General features: G+C 48.9%; 1 protein-coding gene across 3 annotated transcripts in view; it reads left to right on the forward strand.

Annotated features, from left to right (window-relative positions):
- Positions 1-19,065, forward strand: part of ARFGAP3 (ADP ribosylation factor GTPase activating protein 3) — a 752,488-nt gene that overhangs the window by 209,079 nt on the left and 524,344 nt on the right. For all 3 annotated transcript variants that reach the window (XM_029600104.1, XM_029600102.1, XM_029600105.1), the window contains exon 5: positions 12,612-12,689. In XM_029600104.1, coding sequence (XP_029455964.1) covers positions 12,612-12,689 — 78 coding nt within the window. The remainder of the gene's footprint in view (positions 1-12,611; positions 12,690-19,065) is intronic.

The raw sequence follows: 19,065 nt of genomic DNA on the forward strand, positions 1-19,065 counted from the left end.
AAAAGCTCAGGCCACCAATACAGGCAAGCTCTCGGCATCGACGTCATCTGAGCCATCGACAAAGAAGTCCCGTACAGAAAAGACCCTATCCTCTTCTGTCTCTGGGTCACAGAGGTGTTCTCCACCTGGATAGGTGTTGGGATCTGCGATTCCACCTTCACCGGTGGACCCTCCAGCTACGCAAGTGCTGTCTCCTACTCCGGAACCGGGTATCCATGCCCCAGGTTTCCGTGAGGAATTGGATCAGATGATCCAAGAGGCCATCGGTAAAGCACTCCAGGGGTTCAAACCTCCATCGATGCTGGTGCCGGTTCCTGTTCTGGCCACTAATCCGATACCCATGGCACTTGCACCGCTATTGGCAAGAATGGATAAGTTAATTGGTGCCCTTCCGGTGCATCCGAGGGAACCGATGGCCCCGATTCCTTCCTTACTGATACCCTTTTCATCGGAAGAAGAAGAAGAATCACCGATCTCCATTCCACCCTCCGGAGTGCTACCACAGACACATCCATCGATGTCACCAATTCCATCAGTGCTTCCATCGATGCCTAGGCCCGGACCTTCTGAATAACACCGTTACTCCGCTCTGATGAACATATGGGAGGTGGTGATGAGCCATACAATCCCTGGACTGATGATTCGTCCCAGGATACACAGCCCTCTCCTCCTGATGAAAGGAAGCGTTCTCCTCCAGTGGACTTGTCCTTTATCAACTTTGTTAAAGAAATGTCTGAAACGGTTCCATTCCAGCTTCAGACCGAAGAGGACTCTAGGCATCAGATGTTAGAACTTCTCCAATTTCTCAATGCTCCTAAGGAAATCATGTCTATCCCTATTCATGACATCCTCTTGGACCTTTTAAAGAGAATTTCCTGGCGTGTAGCCAGATGGACTCAGAACAAATGGGGTATAGTATGCTCGTGCTAGCAGTTGGAGACTGATCTGACGTCAGCAGGGGTATATATACCCCCACAGGAAGCGTAGCAACTCAGTAATTTCCGTCTCCAAAGCAGTTTGGAGAGCCTGCACGCTCGCTGAGCGTGTTTCCAAATCTACTTTCTACTTTCTTCTTACTAAACTTCTACAGCACCATCGAGCCCCGCACTCCTGCGGTGATACCCTTGGGGTCCCTCCCCCAGTTGAGTTTCCTGGGGTGATTTCCGTGATCCCCCGGAGGTTTAAGTCCTCGGTCCGGTGGCCAAATCGCGGCAGGGACGTAGCCCCCGGGGGAGGCTCGGGTGGGGCGAACGAGGCGCCTCGGTCCCGGCGTGGACGAGGCAGCGGGTGCATTTCCTCAAAGCGCGGCGGTGAAGGTACTTGCCCTCTCCCCCCGCAGCCGGAGACCGCCCGGGTTCCAGCCGGGAAGCGCCGAGGATCAGGTAAGGCGTACATCTCTTATTCTTTGGTCTCCGAGGAACGAGGATCGGTGGCGTGGCCTGTAGGCGGCACGCCGTGGAAGGGCACCATTTTGTTGGCCTTGCTCAGGTATTGAGCGCCCATGATAGGCGCCTGTCTATGACTACGCGCATATTATATATTATTAAGCGTACATTGCTAAGCCGCATATTGCTGAGAGCATATTGCTCAGCCACATATTGCTCAGAGCGTATTGGATAACATTGAGCGTATATTGCTAGCCGCCTATTGCTGAGATCATATTGGATAACATTGAGTGTATATTGCTAGCCGCATATTGCTGAGAGCCCATTGCATATCATTGAGCGTATATTGCTAGCCGCATATTGCTGAGAGCATATTGGATAACATTGAGCGTATATTGCTAGCCGCATATTGCTGAGAGCCCATTGCATATCATTGAGCGTATATTGCTAGCTGCATATTGCTGAGAGCATATTGCATATCATTGAGCGTATATTGCTAGCCGCATATTGCTGAGAGCATATTGGATTTCATTGGGCGTATATTGCTGCCGCATATTATTGAGCGCCTGTTGTATTAAGCGTATATTGCTGCCGCGTTGTATTGAGCACCTGTTGTATTGAGCGCCTGTTGTATTGAGCGCCTGTTGTATTGAGCGCCTGTTTTATTGAGCGCCTGTTATATTAAGTATATATTGATGCCGCTTCTCATTAAGCGCATATTTTTCAATGGAACAGAACGCCTCAGCGTCTTCAGCAGGGGTGCCTCCTGCCTCCGGCATTAAAGCCCTCGGCCTCTGCTCTGCATGCCAGCTTAGAGCCACGCACAGTGAAGAGCCAGACTCCCTATGTGCCCAATGTGAGGAGGCCGTGGGACCCTCGGGCCAGGACCAGTCTCAGCCACGATTTGCTGACAGTTCCCCAGGGGCTACCCCAGATTTAGCGGGCAGTCTCGACCAACCTGGAATCCCGGGGGATCTCGTACCCCGGCGATTAGAGACCGCTTCCATTTCCTGGGTGGATCTCTTTAAGGGGATTCATGCCTTTGTACAGATGAAAACAGCCTCCCGTCCAGGCCCTGCTGTTTCGGCTGTTTCGGCTGCGGCGGCTGCTGCGGCGGTTGCGGCTCCAGGGGATCCTGTTCCTGGACCCTCACGCCCTTATCGTCAGCGGGACCTCCCGCCGCTAGACAGTCCGGATCAGTCGGACCAGGAGGTTTCACCGGACGAGTCCGAACCCCCGGACGAGGGGGAACTTCCCTCAGGGATTGAGCCATATAGAACCATGAGGCGGTTCTTCCCTAAAGAGGTTATCTCCGACCTGGTGTCTCAGTGTCTGGCGGAGTTGGATATTACAGGTCCCAGCGCTACGGTACCCTCTATGCAGAACCCCCTGCTGGAAGGTCTTCGTCCTACAGCCCGCCATTTTCCATTCTTGCAAGCGGCACAACAACTGATAGATTTAGAATGGGCTGCATCAGTGGCCTCATTCAAAGGGGTCGGGCCCTGACAGGCATGTACCCCCTGGCACCGGCTATCCAGGAGCTGCTGGCATGCCCTCAGGTGGACGCCTTGATTAGCGCTGTGGTTAAGCGCACTACCATTCCAGTTGAGGGGGGGGCGGCCCTCAAGGAGCCTCATGTCCGGCGACTGGACGCCATTCTGAAACAGACTTTTGAGGTGGCAGCTCTATCTTTGCGGATCGCAACCTGCTGCACAGTGGTGACGCGTTCCTGTTTGTCACAGGTCAGGAAAAACGCTCCAGCAGCAGACATGGAGTCAGCTCTCTCGTTCCTCACGGATGCTGCATCAGACCTAGTCCGGACAACAGCCAAGGGGATCTCATCCTTTGTAGCCGCCAGGAGGCAGCTCTGGATCCGGAAATGGTCAGCCGATGCTCCTTCGAAGACACGCCTCACCAGATTGCCCTTTAAGGGCTCTTTCCTGTTTGGCAGCGATCTTGATAGACTGGCCAGCACATGGGGTGCCTCCCCAGTACCTCGACTGCCTGAAGATCGGTTCAGAAGGAACCAGCGCGCCTTTCCAAGGCCCTCCAGAGGTAGAAGCTCCCAGCGCTTCACTCCCTACAGGAGTCGCTACCAGGCGCCTCGTCCTCAGGCCCGGAATCAGTCCTTTCGGACCAAGCAGCGCAAGAGGGGAGCAGGCCCGGGCTCAGGTCCCGGCCGCGCCTCACAATGAGAATCCGCCGATTCATCTGGGGGACGGAGCCATAGGCGGCAGGTTAACCCTCTTCTACCCCAGATGGGTCGAGATTATGTCGGACCAGTGGGTACTCGCCATCATCCGAGAGGGGTATTATCTGGACTTTCATCACCTCCCTCCGGACAAGTTTGTGGAATCTTCATGTCCCATACACAAGAAGGCAGCATTGGAAGCTACCCTGGCGAGGCTCCTGTCCTTGAAAGCCATCATCCCAGTACCTGCATGGGAAGTGAATTCTGGACACTATTCCATTTATTTCATGGTACCCAAGAAAGGGGGCACCTTTCGGCCCGTACTGGACCTCAAGTCAGTCAATCGATACTTAAGGGTCCCGAGGTTTCGCATGGAAACTCTGCGCTCAGTCAAGAACGCAGTACAGCCAGGAGAATTCCTCACGGCCCTAGACTTGTCAGAAGCCTACCTGCATATCCCGATCCATCCGGATCATCAGCGCTACCTACGCTTCAAGGTTCTGGGACGCCACTTTCAATTCCGGGCTCTGCCCTTCGGGTTAGCCACGTCACCGCGGACCTTCACCAAGGTGGTCGTAGTGGTAGCAGCGGCACTCAGACGGGAAGGAATCCTTGTCCATCCCTACCTAGACGATTGGCTGATCAGGGCGAAATCACGAGAGGATAGCCATCGGGCAACCGACAGAGTGATCGCCCTTCTGGAAAGCTTGGGCTGGGTAGTCAACCTCAGCAAGAGTTGCCTACAGCCTTCCCAGTCACTGGAATACCTGGGAGTCCAGTTTGACATCCAGGCAGACACAGTCAGTCTCACTACCAAGAGAAGGTTAAAACTTCAGACGCGTCTCCGGTACTTGATGGGAGCCAGTCGGCCCATAGCTTGGGACTATCTGCAGGTTCTCGGCCTCATGGCATCCTCCCTGGAAGTGGTACCTTGGGCAAGGGCCCATATGAGGCCTCTGCAGCGCTCCCTGCTGTCTCGCTGGAGCCCCCGCTTTCGGAACTATTCCACGCACCTACCTCTGCCAGCCAGAGTACGGACCCAGTTACGGTGGTGGTTGCAGTCCAACCACACGAGCAGGGGGACGAAGATGTCCTCCCCCACGTGGACTCTGCTCACCACAGATGCCAGCCTGAGTGGCTGGGGAGCACACTGCAAAGAACTCACCGCACAAGGGCGGTGGAACAGAGAAGAGTCAGCGTGGAACATCAACCGTCTAGAGGCCCGGGCAGTCCGATTGGCATGCCTACGATTTGCTCACAGACTGAAGAACAGAGCAGTCAGAGTGATGTCCGACAACGCCACCACGGTGGCATATATCAACCGTCAGGGCGGAACCAGAAGTCAACAGGTATCTCTGGAGATCGCCCCACTGATGGCTTGGGCAGAGGCGAATCTTCAGGACATCTCCGCCGTCCACATTACCAGGAAGGACAACACCACGGCAGACTTCCTCAGCAGAGAAAGCCTAAATCCGGGAGAGTGGCAGCTGTCACCCACAGCCTTCCAGATGATTGTGGATCACTGGGGGATTCCGGACATGGACTTACTGGCGGACAAGTCCAATGCTCAAGTACCCAGATACTTCAGCCGCAAGCGCGATCCGTTCTCACACGGAATCGATGCCCTGGTTCAGCCATGGCCTCCAGGGACTCTGCTATACGCCTTTCCTTCATGGCCTCTGCTGGGCGCCATCATCCACAAGATTCAGAAACACCGGGGCCTAGTTCTTCTAGTGGCACCAGACTGGCCAAGAAGACCCTGGTACGCGGACATGAGAAGACTGCTGGCAGGGGAGCCTCTTCCCCTGCCTCCTCTACGGGACCTTCTACGCATATACCATCTAGGAATTTGAGATCAGCAGGACAAGCATTATTATCAATTCCATCTCCCAAACTGGTGCGCCTGGGTTCAGTCAGTGAGAGGTCTCTCTCCCTGGCAGGCCCCAAGCTGTGGAATTCTCTCCCAGCTGACATTCGCCTAGAGGATAACTTCTCTAACTTCAAGAAGCAGATTAAGACTTGGCTATTCCAGCAGGCTTTTAGTCATATTAATTAACTTAGTAGGCTATGTGAGGAAGGAGGTTTTCTGTTTTTTTCTGGTGGTTTAGGGAGTTGAGAGGGTGGGGTTAATGTTCTGGTGGTATGCGAGCTTTATATTTTATTTTAGATTTAGTTTATAATGAGACTGAGTTAGTATTTATCGTTTAAATTTTAAGTATAATTTTTTATTGAATGACTGTAAAATTAGATAAGTTTTATTACAATTATTAGTTTGATTTTGCTACTGCAATTTCGCCAATTGTAAACCGGCTTGACATGTACTTGAAAGTCGGTATATAAAGTTGTATAAATAAATAAATAAATAAATAAAGTCCCATCCTCCACGAGGATCCAGCTCAATTCTCTCTTATGGTCTGGCTATTGAGAGGGCTAGACTAAAGAAAAGAGGTTACTCGGAGCCCGTGATAGATACACTTCTCCGAGCTCGCAAGTTTTCCACATCCCTTACCTATGTCAGGATCTGGAGAGTATTTGAAGCATGGTGCGACACTCATGGCACCAACCCACATGTGACTACTATCTCTATTGTTTTGGATTTCCTGCAGGATGGACTTCAGAAGGGTCTCTCCCTCAGCTCCATCAAGGTTCAGGTGGCTGCGCTGTCTTGCTATGGTCCCAGGAGGGGATGGCAAGACCATTTCCACGCATCCAAATGTTTCTCGCTTCCTGAAAGGAGTCAAGCACATTCGTCCACCACTGACGTGGCCAGTGCCTTTGTGGAACCTCAATATTGTTTTGGATTTCCTCGCGGGATCTACCTTCTGACCCCTTCGGGGCCTGTCTCTCCGTTCTCTCACTTTGAAGATGGTGTTCTTGCTGGCTGTATGTTCAGCACGCCGCATTTCGGAACTACAAGCACTGTCTTGCCGTGATCCCTTTCTCAGGATCACTCCTGAGGCTATCCATCTTCGCACAGTTCCATCCTTCTTGCCTAAGGTAGTCTCACAATTTCACCTCAACCAGACCATATCTTTGCCAACCACGGCAGGACTGAAGAAATCTGAAGATGGGCGTTTGCTACGCCATCTTGACATTGGCAGATTGCTGCCCAGATATCTGGAAATGACTGAAACAGTACGAAAGACTGACCATTTGTTCGTCCTTCACAGTGGGAAGAAACAAGGTGAAGCGGCCTCTCGGCCCACTATCGCCCGCTGGATTAAAGAAGTTATCAGAGCAGCTTACGTAGAGGCCGGGAAGTCTCCGCCTCTACAAGTCAAGGCTCATTCTACCAGAGCACAAGCGGCATCTTGGGCAGAATCCAGGATGCTGTCGCCTGCAGAAATATGTAAAGCGGCGACATGGTCCTCCCTCCATACCTTCTCCAGGTTCTACCGTCTGGATGTCCAGGCCAGGGAGGACACAGCATTTGCGAGGGCGCTCCTACATGGTCCTCAGGCAGCCTCCCGCCCAGGCTGGGAGTAAAGCTTTTGTACATCCCATTTGTTCTGAGTCCATCTGGCTACACGCCAGGAAATGTTGAGATTACTTACCTGATAATCTCCTTTTCCTTAGTGTAGACAGATGGACTCCGCATCCTGCCCAGCTGCCTGTGTACATGGGTTTCACCGATTCAAGGTAAGCCATGTCAACTGTTTCCATAAGAGCATCCCCTTTGCCAGGGGTCGACGCCTTCCGGTTGGGAATGCTGGCGGTCTCCAGCTACTATCAATCGGTCAGGGGAATCATGTTTCACTATTTCACTGAGCGTCAGTACACACATCCATAACAGCTTTTGCAAGGAAGATTATTGAGTTGCTACGCTTCCTGTGGGGGTATATATACCCATGCTGACGTCAGATCCGTCTCCAACTGCTAGCACGAGCATACTATACTCCATTTGTTCTGAGTCCATCTGTCTACACTAAGGAAAAGGAGATTATCAGGTAAGTAATCTCAACAATTGGGAGCACCCTGGCTCTGTGGCACTTGTCAACCGTAAAGCAGATGCCACCTATCTAGTTCAGCCAGCCCCTGGCTTCCAGTGAGCTCAACTAGATCATCATTCAGTAGTTGTGGAGTCAGCCCAGAAGACGGCACGACGCTCCAAACTTCCATTTCCCCAGGAAAGGAACAGAAATTTCTGGATGCGTTTGGAAGGCGAGTATTTCATGGGTCAATGCTCATCTCTTACATTGCTTCCTATCAATTATACCTGACCCAGTACAAAAAGGCCCTGTTTATGAAGATTCAGGAATTTGCTGAAGCCTTACCTCTGCAATTCCAGGACCAACTTCATGCCCTAGCACAAAAGGGTCTAGATGCTGGCAAACATGAAGTACGGTCAGCATATGACATCTTCGACACCGCCTCCAGAGTTTCAGCGGAAGGAATTAGTGCGAGAAGATGGGCTTGACTAAAGTCTTCAGACGTCAGACCAGAAGTACAGGACAGGTTAGTTGACTTGCCCTGTGCTGGGGATAATCTTTTCGAAGAAAAGATTCAAGAAGCAGTGGCGCAGCTCAAGGACTACCAGGAGACTCTGCGCCAGCTCTCCTTACAGCCTTCTGATCTCTCTTCCTCCGAAAGATCTTTTAGGAGAGACTCCAAGAGACAATACTACCAGCAAAGGAAATTCTATCCCCCGGCATCCAGGGCTCGAGCTTCTAAGCCTTACCAAAAAGGCAAATCCAAGCAACCTAGAGTACAGAAGACACAACCTGCCCCCCAGCCAGGTCCAGCGTCTGGCTTTTGACTCCTTCCAAGAGAGCAGTACCCAGCCTCCGCTTCCGACCATTCCCGTCTGAGGCCAGTTGTGCCACTTCTCCAAACCATGGCATACAATCACCACAGATCAGTGGGTACTTGCTGTAATAACCCAAGGTTAGCACCTCAACCTTCACTCTGTTCCACCAGATTCCCCACCTCGGCTGACGTGGGGAGCATCCGACCACTCATTACTCCTGGAACAGGAGGTCTCCCCCCTTCTCCAGTCCAGAGCAATAGAGCCAGTGCCCCTCTCCCAACAGGGGCAGAGGTTCTATTCCCGGTATTTCCTGATACCAAAAAAGTCAGGTGATGTTCTCCCAATACTGGATCTTCGCCCCTTAAACAAATACCTACAAAGAGAAAAGTTCAAGATGGTGACCCTGGGTTCTCTTCTTCCCCTTCTCCAAAGGGAAGACTGGCTCTGCTCTCTAGACCTCCAGGACGCCTGCACACATATTTCAATTACTCCGTCACATCGCAGATTCCTGCGGTTCCGAGTAGGCCCAATATCTAGTGTTACCATTCGGCCTAGCATCTGCCCCCACGAGTCTTCACCAAGTGCCTCGTAGTGGTAGCTGCCTTTCTCAGGAGTCAAGGTGTCCATGTCTACCCCTATCTCGACAATTGGTTGATCAGGGCTCCTACTCAGCAAGCTGCACTGATGTCTCTACGTCTCACGTGTGCCATACACTGATCTCCCTAGGGTTTCTCATAAACTATTCAAAATCCAAGCTAGTTCCCTCTCAAACCCTATTGTTCATAGGGGCCAACTTGGACACTCTAAAAGCGAAAGCCTTCCTACCTCAGGATCGAGCTTTCACTCTCGCTTCTCTGGCCCATCGACTGCGGTCTCGACAGCACTGAAGTGCACGTCATTTTTTGGTCTTAGTGGGTCATATGGCCTCCTCTGTGCATCACTCCCATGGCCCGCCTGGCCATGAGAGTAATGCAGTGGATTCAGTCTTCTCAGCCAATGTCCACCATTGTCCACATCACCAACCAGCTCTGCTTATCACTGGCTTGGTGGATAACCAATCCAGTCTGCTTCAAGGCCTTCCATTTCAGACTCCAGACTCTCAAATAACCTTGACAACAGATGCCTCCAACCTTGGCTGGGGTGCACATGTTGCAAACCTGCAAACTCAGGGCATTTGGTCTCCAGAGGAAGCCAAACACCAAATCAATTTCCTGGAGCTTCGTGCAATCAGATATGCTCTCAGGACTTTTCAGGATCACCTTTCCAACCAGGTCGTCCTGATTCAAACCGACAACCAGGTGGCCATGTGGTACATCAACAAGCAAGGGGCAACTGGCTCCTACCTCCTGTGTCAGGAAGCTGCACAGATATGGGCGGAAACCCTTTCCCACTCGATGTACCTCAGGGCCACCTACTTGCTGGGAGTGGACAATGTGTTGGCAGACAAGCTGAGTCGCACTTTTCAACCGCACGAGTGTTCCTTCAAACCCTCTGTAGCGGACTCAATATTCCAATGTTGGGATTACCCTCACATAGCCCTCTTAGCGTCAATTCACAACTGCAAAGTAGGGAACGTCTGCTCTCTCACTCACAGCCATCACCTTCAGCCAAGAGATGCTTTCTCCCTCTCGAGGGCCAGTGGTCTCCTTTATGCTTACCCCCATTTCCACTCATTTCAAAGACTCTTGTGAAGTTGCGAAGGGACAAGGGACTAATCATTCTCATAACCCCTCACTGGCCACACCAGGTCTGGTTTCCAATTCGCCAGTACACTGGCACATTCCTCTAGGGAAGGACCCGCTTCTGATCACTCAGAACAACCGCTGCCTTCGTCACCCCAACCTCCAGGCCCTCTCCCTGACTGCCTGGATGTTGAAAAATTAGTCCTTCAACCTCTTAACCTTTCAGAACTGGTTTCCCATGTCCTAGTAGCTTCACGAAAGCCTTCCACAAGGCAGTCTTATCGTTACAAGTGGAACAGGTTTGCGGTATGTTGTACTTCCATGTCCATCAATCCCTTCACTTGTTCCACACCGAAGTTTTTGGACTATCTCTGGCACCTGTCAGAGTCAGGTCTCCAAGCTTCTTCTATCAAGGTACATGTCAGTGCAGTAGCTGCTTTCCATAAAGGTGTCTGGGATGTACCTATTTCAGTACAACCCCTAGTAACCTCTTTTTGAAGTGCTTGCTCCACCTTAAACCTCCACTGCGTCCTCCGGGCCCCTTCCTGGGACCTCAACTTGGTTCTGGGGCGGCTCATGAAACCGCCGTTTGAGCCTCTCCAATCCTGTGATCTCTGCCATCTCACCTGGAAGGTGATTTTTCTTTTGGCGTTCACTTCTGCTCGCAGAGTTAGTGAGTTATAGGCCTTAGTCACCTACATGCCTTACACTAAACTTCTGCATGATAGGGTAGTACTCCGCACTCACCCTAAGTTTTTTCCTAAGGTAGTATCAGAGTTTCATATCAATCAATCCATTATACTACCCACCTTCTTTCCCAGGGCCACTCAAACCCAGGTGAATGGGCTCTGCATACCCTTGACTGTAAACGTGCTCTAGCATTTTATCTAGACCGTACAGCTGCCCACAGGAAATTTCAATTGTTTCCTTCGATCCCATCAAATTGGGCAAACCTGTGGGTAAGCAGACTCTCTCCTCCTGGTTAGTGGACTGTATTTCCTTTTGTTACCAACAGGCAGGCATTCCGCTTCAAGACCGTGTTAAAGCACACTCTGTCAAGACCATGGCAACATCAGTTGCACACCTACGCTCGGTACCACTTGCTGACATCTGTAAGGCTGCTACCTGGAGCTCTCTCCACACCTTCGCAGCCCATTATTGTTTAGACAAGGCTGGCAGACAAGATTCCATCTTCGGCCAGTCTGTGCTACGCAACTTATTTGCGAACTGAGGTACCAACATCCTTCCGCCAAACCGGTAGGGTTCAGGATGTCCTCTACCAAATTCCACCCCATTTCTTGTGCCTGTTGCACGTCTTTGGGTACATTTGGTGCATTGCTCGGGCATCCTCAGCTTGGTACTCACCCATATGTGAGGACTACCATCCTGCTTATCCTGTGAGAAAGCAGAGTTGCTTACCTGTAACAGGTGTTCTCACAGGACAGCAGGACGTTAGTCCTCACGAAACCCGCCCGCCACCCCTCGGAGTTGGGTTCGTTTATGTTTTCTTATTTTATTTTTCGCATGTATTTGTTACTATAAGATGAGACTGAAGGGGGACCCCTGCTGGCTGCAGGGTTGGTTCTATGCTGGGCATGCCCAGTAGGTGCCAGTCAAAGTTCTAGAAACTTTGACAAAAGTGTTCTGTGATTGGGCTCCATCCTGATGATGTCATCCATATGTGAGGACTAACATCCTGCTGTCCTGTGAGAACACCTGTTACAGGTAAGCAACTCTGCTTTTTATATCCTGTCTATGTCAACATAGGACATTGTAGGTGGGATTTACAAAGATTTTTCCTCCCATTCTATCTGTATAAGAGAACTTAATCAGGCCCTAAGTGGTTACCTGAAGCAACAGGAAATAGTAACTTGGCTAACAGGCCGATACAGTACAGTGCGCTCCAACGGAGAGCATTGTTAGCCGGCATTTGGATGCACTAGCTTTACCTCTTATTCAGTAAGGGGTAATAGCGCGTCCAACCCCCCCCCCCCCCCCACCCGAACCTAATAGCGCCCGCAACATGCAAATGCATGTTGATGGCCCTATTAGGTATTCCCGCGCGATTCAGTAAGTAAAATGTGCAGCCAAGCCGCACATTTTACTTTCAGAAATTAGTGCCTACACAAAAGTAGGCGCTAATTTCTCCGGGCACCGGGAAAGTGCACACACAAGCAGTAAAAACTGCTTTTCTGTGTACCCTCAGACTTAATATCATGGTGATATTGGGTCGGAGGTCCCGAAAGTTTAAAAAAAAAAAAAAAATTGAAATCGGCCCGCGGCTCGCTGGTTGAAAAGGGGACGCTCAATTTTGCCGGCGTCCGGTTTCCGAATCGGTGGAGAAGTCCATTAACGGCTATTAATCATATTTACTTAGGGAATAGCCACTGCTATTAATTGCATCAGTGGCATGGGATGATCTTAGTGTTTGGGTAATTGCCAGGTTCTTGTGACCTGGTTTGGCCTCTGTTGGAAACAGGATGCTGGGCTTGATGGACCCTTGGTCTGACCCAGCATGGCAATTTATGTTCTTATGTTCTTAAAATTAAATATCTGTTTTTACTCTGTGTTGTACTTTGACTAAGTGCATATATCCTGTGTTGCAGTTATGGATAGATGGCTGTGTAACTCCACCTCTGTCACCACAGCAGAAAGAAGAAGATTTCTTTGCCTCAAATGTCAAGGTATTCTGTATTAGACAAATCTAAATAGTTTTTAGATGGAGCAGGAATAATTTTGAGCCATCCTAGATACTTTCCCTTCAATGATGATAAAATGTGCAAAATCAGCAATTAGACAAGCACCTTTTTGATTTTATTAAATCTCATTGCCCCTGGTATTTCACTGCATCATAATGTTATGCAGATCTTGTAAAGGAATGTATTTCTTCATTGTTTAGTAGATAAGGTAATCAGTATTTTGTATTTTTCTGTTCCTGTTTGCCCCTTGACCACAACCATACCTTGATGGATCATATTACTTGTAATATAGGGTCACTGAATTGGTCATTAACTTGGAGAGATGGAAACTTGGAGCATGCCAAAATATTTTTTCTTTTCATTTGTAGACCCAATTTGTGTATACTGTTATATAAAACTATTGCTTTATAAATTTAGTTACCAATTGATTTCATCAAACCAGAACATACTTTAAAATAGCTGTTCATGTCAGAATTTTCTTCTGATGGTTTAATATTTAGATAGTGAGATGCTATAACCATGTTTCAGAGAATGCTTTGTCCTTCCTGCAGCTCCACTGACAGTCAGATCTGGGTCATTACTTGAGTATGGGCACACTAAGAATACTTTTTTGCCTAATCTTTTAAAATCTAGGGGAAGCTATACTAACAAGAGTAGTACTTCAAAATGAGGCTTCAATGCATGGTAATTGCATACATAGTCTGATTCCTTCCTTTCCCTTCCCTGTGCTAACAGGGGCCTGATATAATAAGACGTGACTAAAAATGTATGCTGAAGTTGTGTGTGTTCTGTACTCGTATGGTAAAAAAGTTAACTCTTGATGCAGTAAGTTAATGGTATATTAACGCATTGGGTGTTTAAAAAAAAAAAAGGTATGCTAAAAGAAATGTACATAATGTGTATAAAACAGTGTATGAAACTTGCTTTCTATACATTGTTGCAGAAAGCATGGCTGGTGCACATACAAGTTGCACACTGCATTCAAAACATGAGTTAGGTATACAAAATTTGCGCTCCTAAAAGTGTGCACAAACAAGCCAATGCAATATTGGTGCATGTTAAACAGGCTTATGATTGAGGACCTGCTCTCTTTACGTGCAATGATCCACCTCTCCCAGGCGCCCGATTTTATATTTAAATGGGCTGCCATGGTAAAAAGGTGCGAGGGAAAATTTTGCATCCCTAGCACCACCTCGGCATCAGGCACCCAGGAGAGGTGACTGTCTGCGGGTTAGGAAAATGGATGCTCAATTTTACAAGCGTCTGTTTTCCTAACCTGTGCATAGCCACGGGTTAGGAAAACGGCTGCTCATTAATGGCGTGTCCATTTTCCTAAGCCTACTGCTGGTGACACATTTTTTTTTTTTAACAGTCCTTTTTTTGGTTCCTTCAACTTAATATCGCCATGATATTGTTGGAGGAACTACAAAAAGCAGTATTCTCTGCTTTTCTGTAAACCATTGAGGCTCCTCAAGAATTAAAGCCTGTTTCAGGGCTGACGTTAATTTTTGAGAGTAAAAATGTGTGCGTTGAGCGCACACTTTTTTCTTTGCATTGAGGAGTAATAGCTATTATCCCAGGACAAACAGGATGCTAGTCCTCACATATGGGTGACGTTACTGTCTGAGCCCTGTCACGGAAAACTTTCTGTCAAAGTTTCTAGAAACTTTTGACTGGCATACTGAGCCCACTGACATGCCCAGCATGCCATGATCCCTTGAGCCACAGGGGTCTCCCTTCAGTCTTCGTTTTTCCGCGCTGCAGTTAGCATCGCGGAGCAGGAGCCCTGTGTGAACTTCTTCACACAACTTTGTCTAAAAAACAAATTAAAAATCCCTCTTTTCTCCTTCCCCACATCGGGGTCTCTCTTCAATCACCGGCCAGTGAGTAAATTTTTTGTTTCCAACTCGATTCGAGTTTAAAAAAGTTTTGGTCAGATAGCCATCGACGGCTGTCCTGGTTATCATGGCCACAGGATTTAAAAAATGCCCTAAATGCAATCGAACTATGTCGATTACTGATCCACACCTTGAGTGTGTATTATGTTTAGGGCAATCCCATGATGTTTTGTCGTGTCCAAAATGTGCGGAACTGACGCCAAAGGAAGAAAGGCACGTCAGGAAAAGATGGAACACCGTTTCCACATCCAGTTACTGCCTTCCACGTTGACTTCCACCCATTTGTCTCCGGCCGGAGCATCTAAACTTTTGATTATTAAAAAACGTCGTGTGGAGGGTTCTGGAGACCGGTCGTCACCGACCCTGTCTGCAGCATCGACAAAATCAACATCCGGGCTTGAAAAAGCAGCTGAACATAGTCTAAAACATCGGCATCGACATTCCTCGATTCCCTCGATTCCGGAGGCCCTGTTATCACCGGAACAGCCAGGAGCCAAGAGACCTCGTCTACAGGAATTATCGAGGCCTGCTACACCAAGGCATTCCCCACCTCTAGAGGTGCCGGACATTGAGCCACCACAGGGCCCTGTGGTAGAGCCAATGACGCCTTCACTGCCACCACTTATAGCTGCTCTGCCTGCAGCAGCTATAACGGAGGAACTGAGCGGATTCATCCACCAGGCAGTGTGAGAAGCGCTTCAGGACTTACATCCATTGACACCGATGACTCCTCCAATGCCGGTGCCTTTGTCGAAGCAGACACCATTGTTGATGCTGGTGCCATCACCAATGCTGAGACCATCCCCAATTCCGGGACCAGCACTGATACCATCACCAATACCATCACCATTCCCATGCCTTTCCCGATGCCGGTACCCGTACCAGGGACTCCAATACAATCAGATGTATCATTTTTTCAACCACTAATGGAAAAACTAGATGCCCTCATTGGTGCTATGCCATCACAGCCTATCCCTACTAAGCCAGCAGGTATAGGAGATACTCCTGGTCCGTCCCCACTATATGAACCTCAACCAGGACCTTCAGGACTGTCCAGACCAGTTGTACCGTCTATACCACCGAGGTCTTCTCCTGCTTCTCCTTCCAAACATACACCATATGACTCCTGGGAGGACAGAAACACTTATTCATCATCAGAAAGTTTTATGTCTGAACCATCTCCTCCTGAGGGAAGAAAGAAGTCTCCTCCAAAGGACTTATCCTTTACCACTTTTATAAAAGATATGGCAGACACATTCCCTTTTAAATTAGTGTCTGAGGAGGATACAAGACAACAAACCTTAGAGGTTCTTCAATTTGTGGATCCCCCTAAGGAAGTCCTAGCCATCCCTATTCCTGTGGTCCTGGTAGAGTTACAACATAGATTGTGGGAACAATCATGTTCAGTCCCGCCAGTCAATAGAAGAATGGACACCACATATCTAGTACAGCATATCCCTGGTTATCAAAGGGCACAACTACCACACCAATCAGTAGTGGTCGAGTCGGCTCAGAAAAAATCTGAGTACGACCTCATTCGTCTATCCCACCAGGGAAGGATCACAGATTCCTAGACTCTCTAGGAAGGAAGGTCTTCCAAGGAGCAATGCTTAACTCCAGGATAGCGTCTTACCAACTTTACATGAAGCAGTACCAGAGAAATCTCTGGAAACAAATGCAGCAGCTCGCTGATTCCCTACCTCAGCAGTACCAGGATGCAGCTAATGCAATTGTCCATAAAGGACTAGAAGCTTGAAAACATGAGGTTCATGCTGCATATGACAGCTTCAAAACGTCTTCAAGAGTTGCAGCTTCTGGGATCAGTGCATGCCGTTGGGCCTGGTTAAAAGCATCTGACCTTAGGCCTGAGGTACAAGATAAGTTGGTGGACTTGCCTTGCGTGGGTGACAACCTTTTTGGATCAAAGGTTCAGGATGCAGTAGCCCAACTTAAAGAACATACAGAGACACTGCGTCAGTTATCTGCTGTCCCACAAGACTTTTCTTCAGTGTCACGCCGTCAACCAAGACAAGATACCAGAAAGCCATACTACAGGCAAAGAAGGTACTATCCACCAGCGCCTAGGGGCAGATCTTTCCGACCACAACAAAGATCTCAGCCCAGACAATCTAGAGCCGCTAGGCCTCAACCGCCAGCGCAAACAGGCCCAGCTGCAGGTTTTTGAGACAAGGTCAGAGAACAACAGCCAACTTAGCAACCCCAACCCAACCATACCAGTAGGAGGTTGAGTCTCCTTCTACTACAACCATTGGTTAAGGATAACAACGGACCAATGGTTACTCTTCATAATATCACGAGGTTACCAACTCAATTTCCTATCAATTCCAAAAGACTCTCCACCAAAGTCTCTTTGGATAAACACAGATCACATCTCCCTCCTCCAAGCAGAATTATCCACCCTTCTGAGAGCCAGAGCTGTAGAACCGGTACCCCGGCCTCAGCAGGGCAGAGGATTCTACTCCCGCTATTTTCTTATTCCAAAGAAAACAGGAGGCCTGCATCCCATCCTAGACCTCCGAAATCTCAACAAATTTCTACGAAAAGAGAAATTCAGGATGGTCTCTTTCGGCACCTTGCTTCCCCTTCTTCAGACAGAAGACTGGCTCTGTTCTCTGGATCTACAAGACGCTTACGCTCACATTCCAATATTCCCTCCTCATCGCAATATCTGCGTTTCCTGGTGGGTCATCAGCATTTCCAATACAGGGTTCTACCTTTCGGACTTGCCTCAGCACTCAAGTGTGTTCACAAAATGCCTAGCAGTAGTAGCAGCACACTTACACAAGGAAAGTGTACACGTTTTTCCCTACCTGGACGACTGGCTGATCAGAAGTCATTCTCAACAAGGAGCTCTTACTTGACTCACAATCAATCTGCTCCACTATCAATTACCAAAAATCCCACCTCATTCCGTCTCACCGGCTGCAATTCATTGGAGCAGAATTGAACACCATACTATCAAGAGCCTTCTTACCCAAAGATCGGGCGGAAACACTCTCCTCATTAGCAAAACAGCTACGCTTTCAGAAACAGGCGACAGCTCATCAGTTTCTAACACTACTGGGTCACACAGCCTCCACAGTTCATGTCACTCCTATGGCCAGATTAGCCATGAGAATATCCCAATAGACATTGAGATCACAATGGATACAAGCAATTCAACCACTGTCATCGCCTGTTCAGATAACCCACCAATTACGTTCATCTCTCCTTTGGTGGACAAACAGGGACAACTTGCGCAAGGGCCTACACTTCCAATAACCAGCTCCACAGATAACTTTAACTACAGATGCATCCACCTTAGGTTGGGGAGCTCACACAGGCAATCTCCAAACCCAGGGTACTTGGACAAAACTCGAAGCAACATTTCAAATCAATTTCCTGGAGCTACGAGCTATATGTTATGCTCTACATGCGTTCAAGGACTGCCCTTCACAGAAGACTGTTCTTATACAGACAGACAACACGATAGCTATGTGGTACCTGAACAAACAAGGAGGTATGGGCTCGTATCTCCTTTGTCAAGAAGCCGCACAGATTTGGGACTGGGCCCCGGTACACTCCATATTTCTCCGGGCCACTTATTTAGCGGGCATTCACAACGTAGTTGCAGATCGCCTCAGTCATCAGTTCCAACCTCACGAATGGTCCCTGGATCCCTTAATAGCGACCAGGATATTTCAATGTTGGGGACAACCAACAATAGACCTATTTGCATCCGACCTGAATCACAAAGTGGACAAGTTCTGCTCCCTGCACAAACAGAAACACCAGCCAGCCAAGGACGCCTTTGCTCGCCCTTGGAACTCAGGTCTTCTATACGTGTATCCCCCGATACCGCTACTAACCAAAATGCTAGTGAAGCTACAACAGGACAAGGGGTCTATGATACTCATAGCCCCGTATTGGCCTCGACAAATGTGGTTTCCCATACTTCTCAACCTATCGATCACAGAGCCAATTCGCCTGGGCACAGCACCCACTCTGATAACTCAGGACCAAGGCAGGTTGTGCCATCCCAACCTTCAATCTCTATCTCTGACAGCCTGGATGTTGAAAGCTTGATCTTACAACCACTCAATCTTTCAACTAAGGTCTCTCAAGTGCTTATAGCTTCACGTAAACCTTCCACACGAAAAAACTATTCTTCGAAGTGGAAAAGATTCACCTTGTGGTGTACACAAAGACATCGACCCTTTTTCCTGCCCCACATTGTCCTTACTAGACTGACTATGGCACCTTTCAGACTCTGGTCTCCAGACCTTGTCTGTAAGAGTACACTTAAGTGCAATCTCAGCTTACCATCATACAATAGGAGATGCACCAGTATCCGTGCAACCTCTTGAGAGGTTTAATTCACCTTAAACCACCAATATGGCCACCAGTCACAGAATGGGACCCTAATTTAGTGCTAACAAGGCTCATGTGTTCTCCTTTTGAAC

This window comes from Rhinatrema bivittatum, chromosome 4 (assembly GCF_901001135.1).
Source record: "Rhinatrema bivittatum chromosome 4, aRhiBiv1.1, whole genome shotgun sequence".
NCBI classification, from domain to species: Eukaryota; Metazoa; Chordata; class Amphibia; order Gymnophiona; family Rhinatrematidae; genus Rhinatrema; species Rhinatrema bivittatum.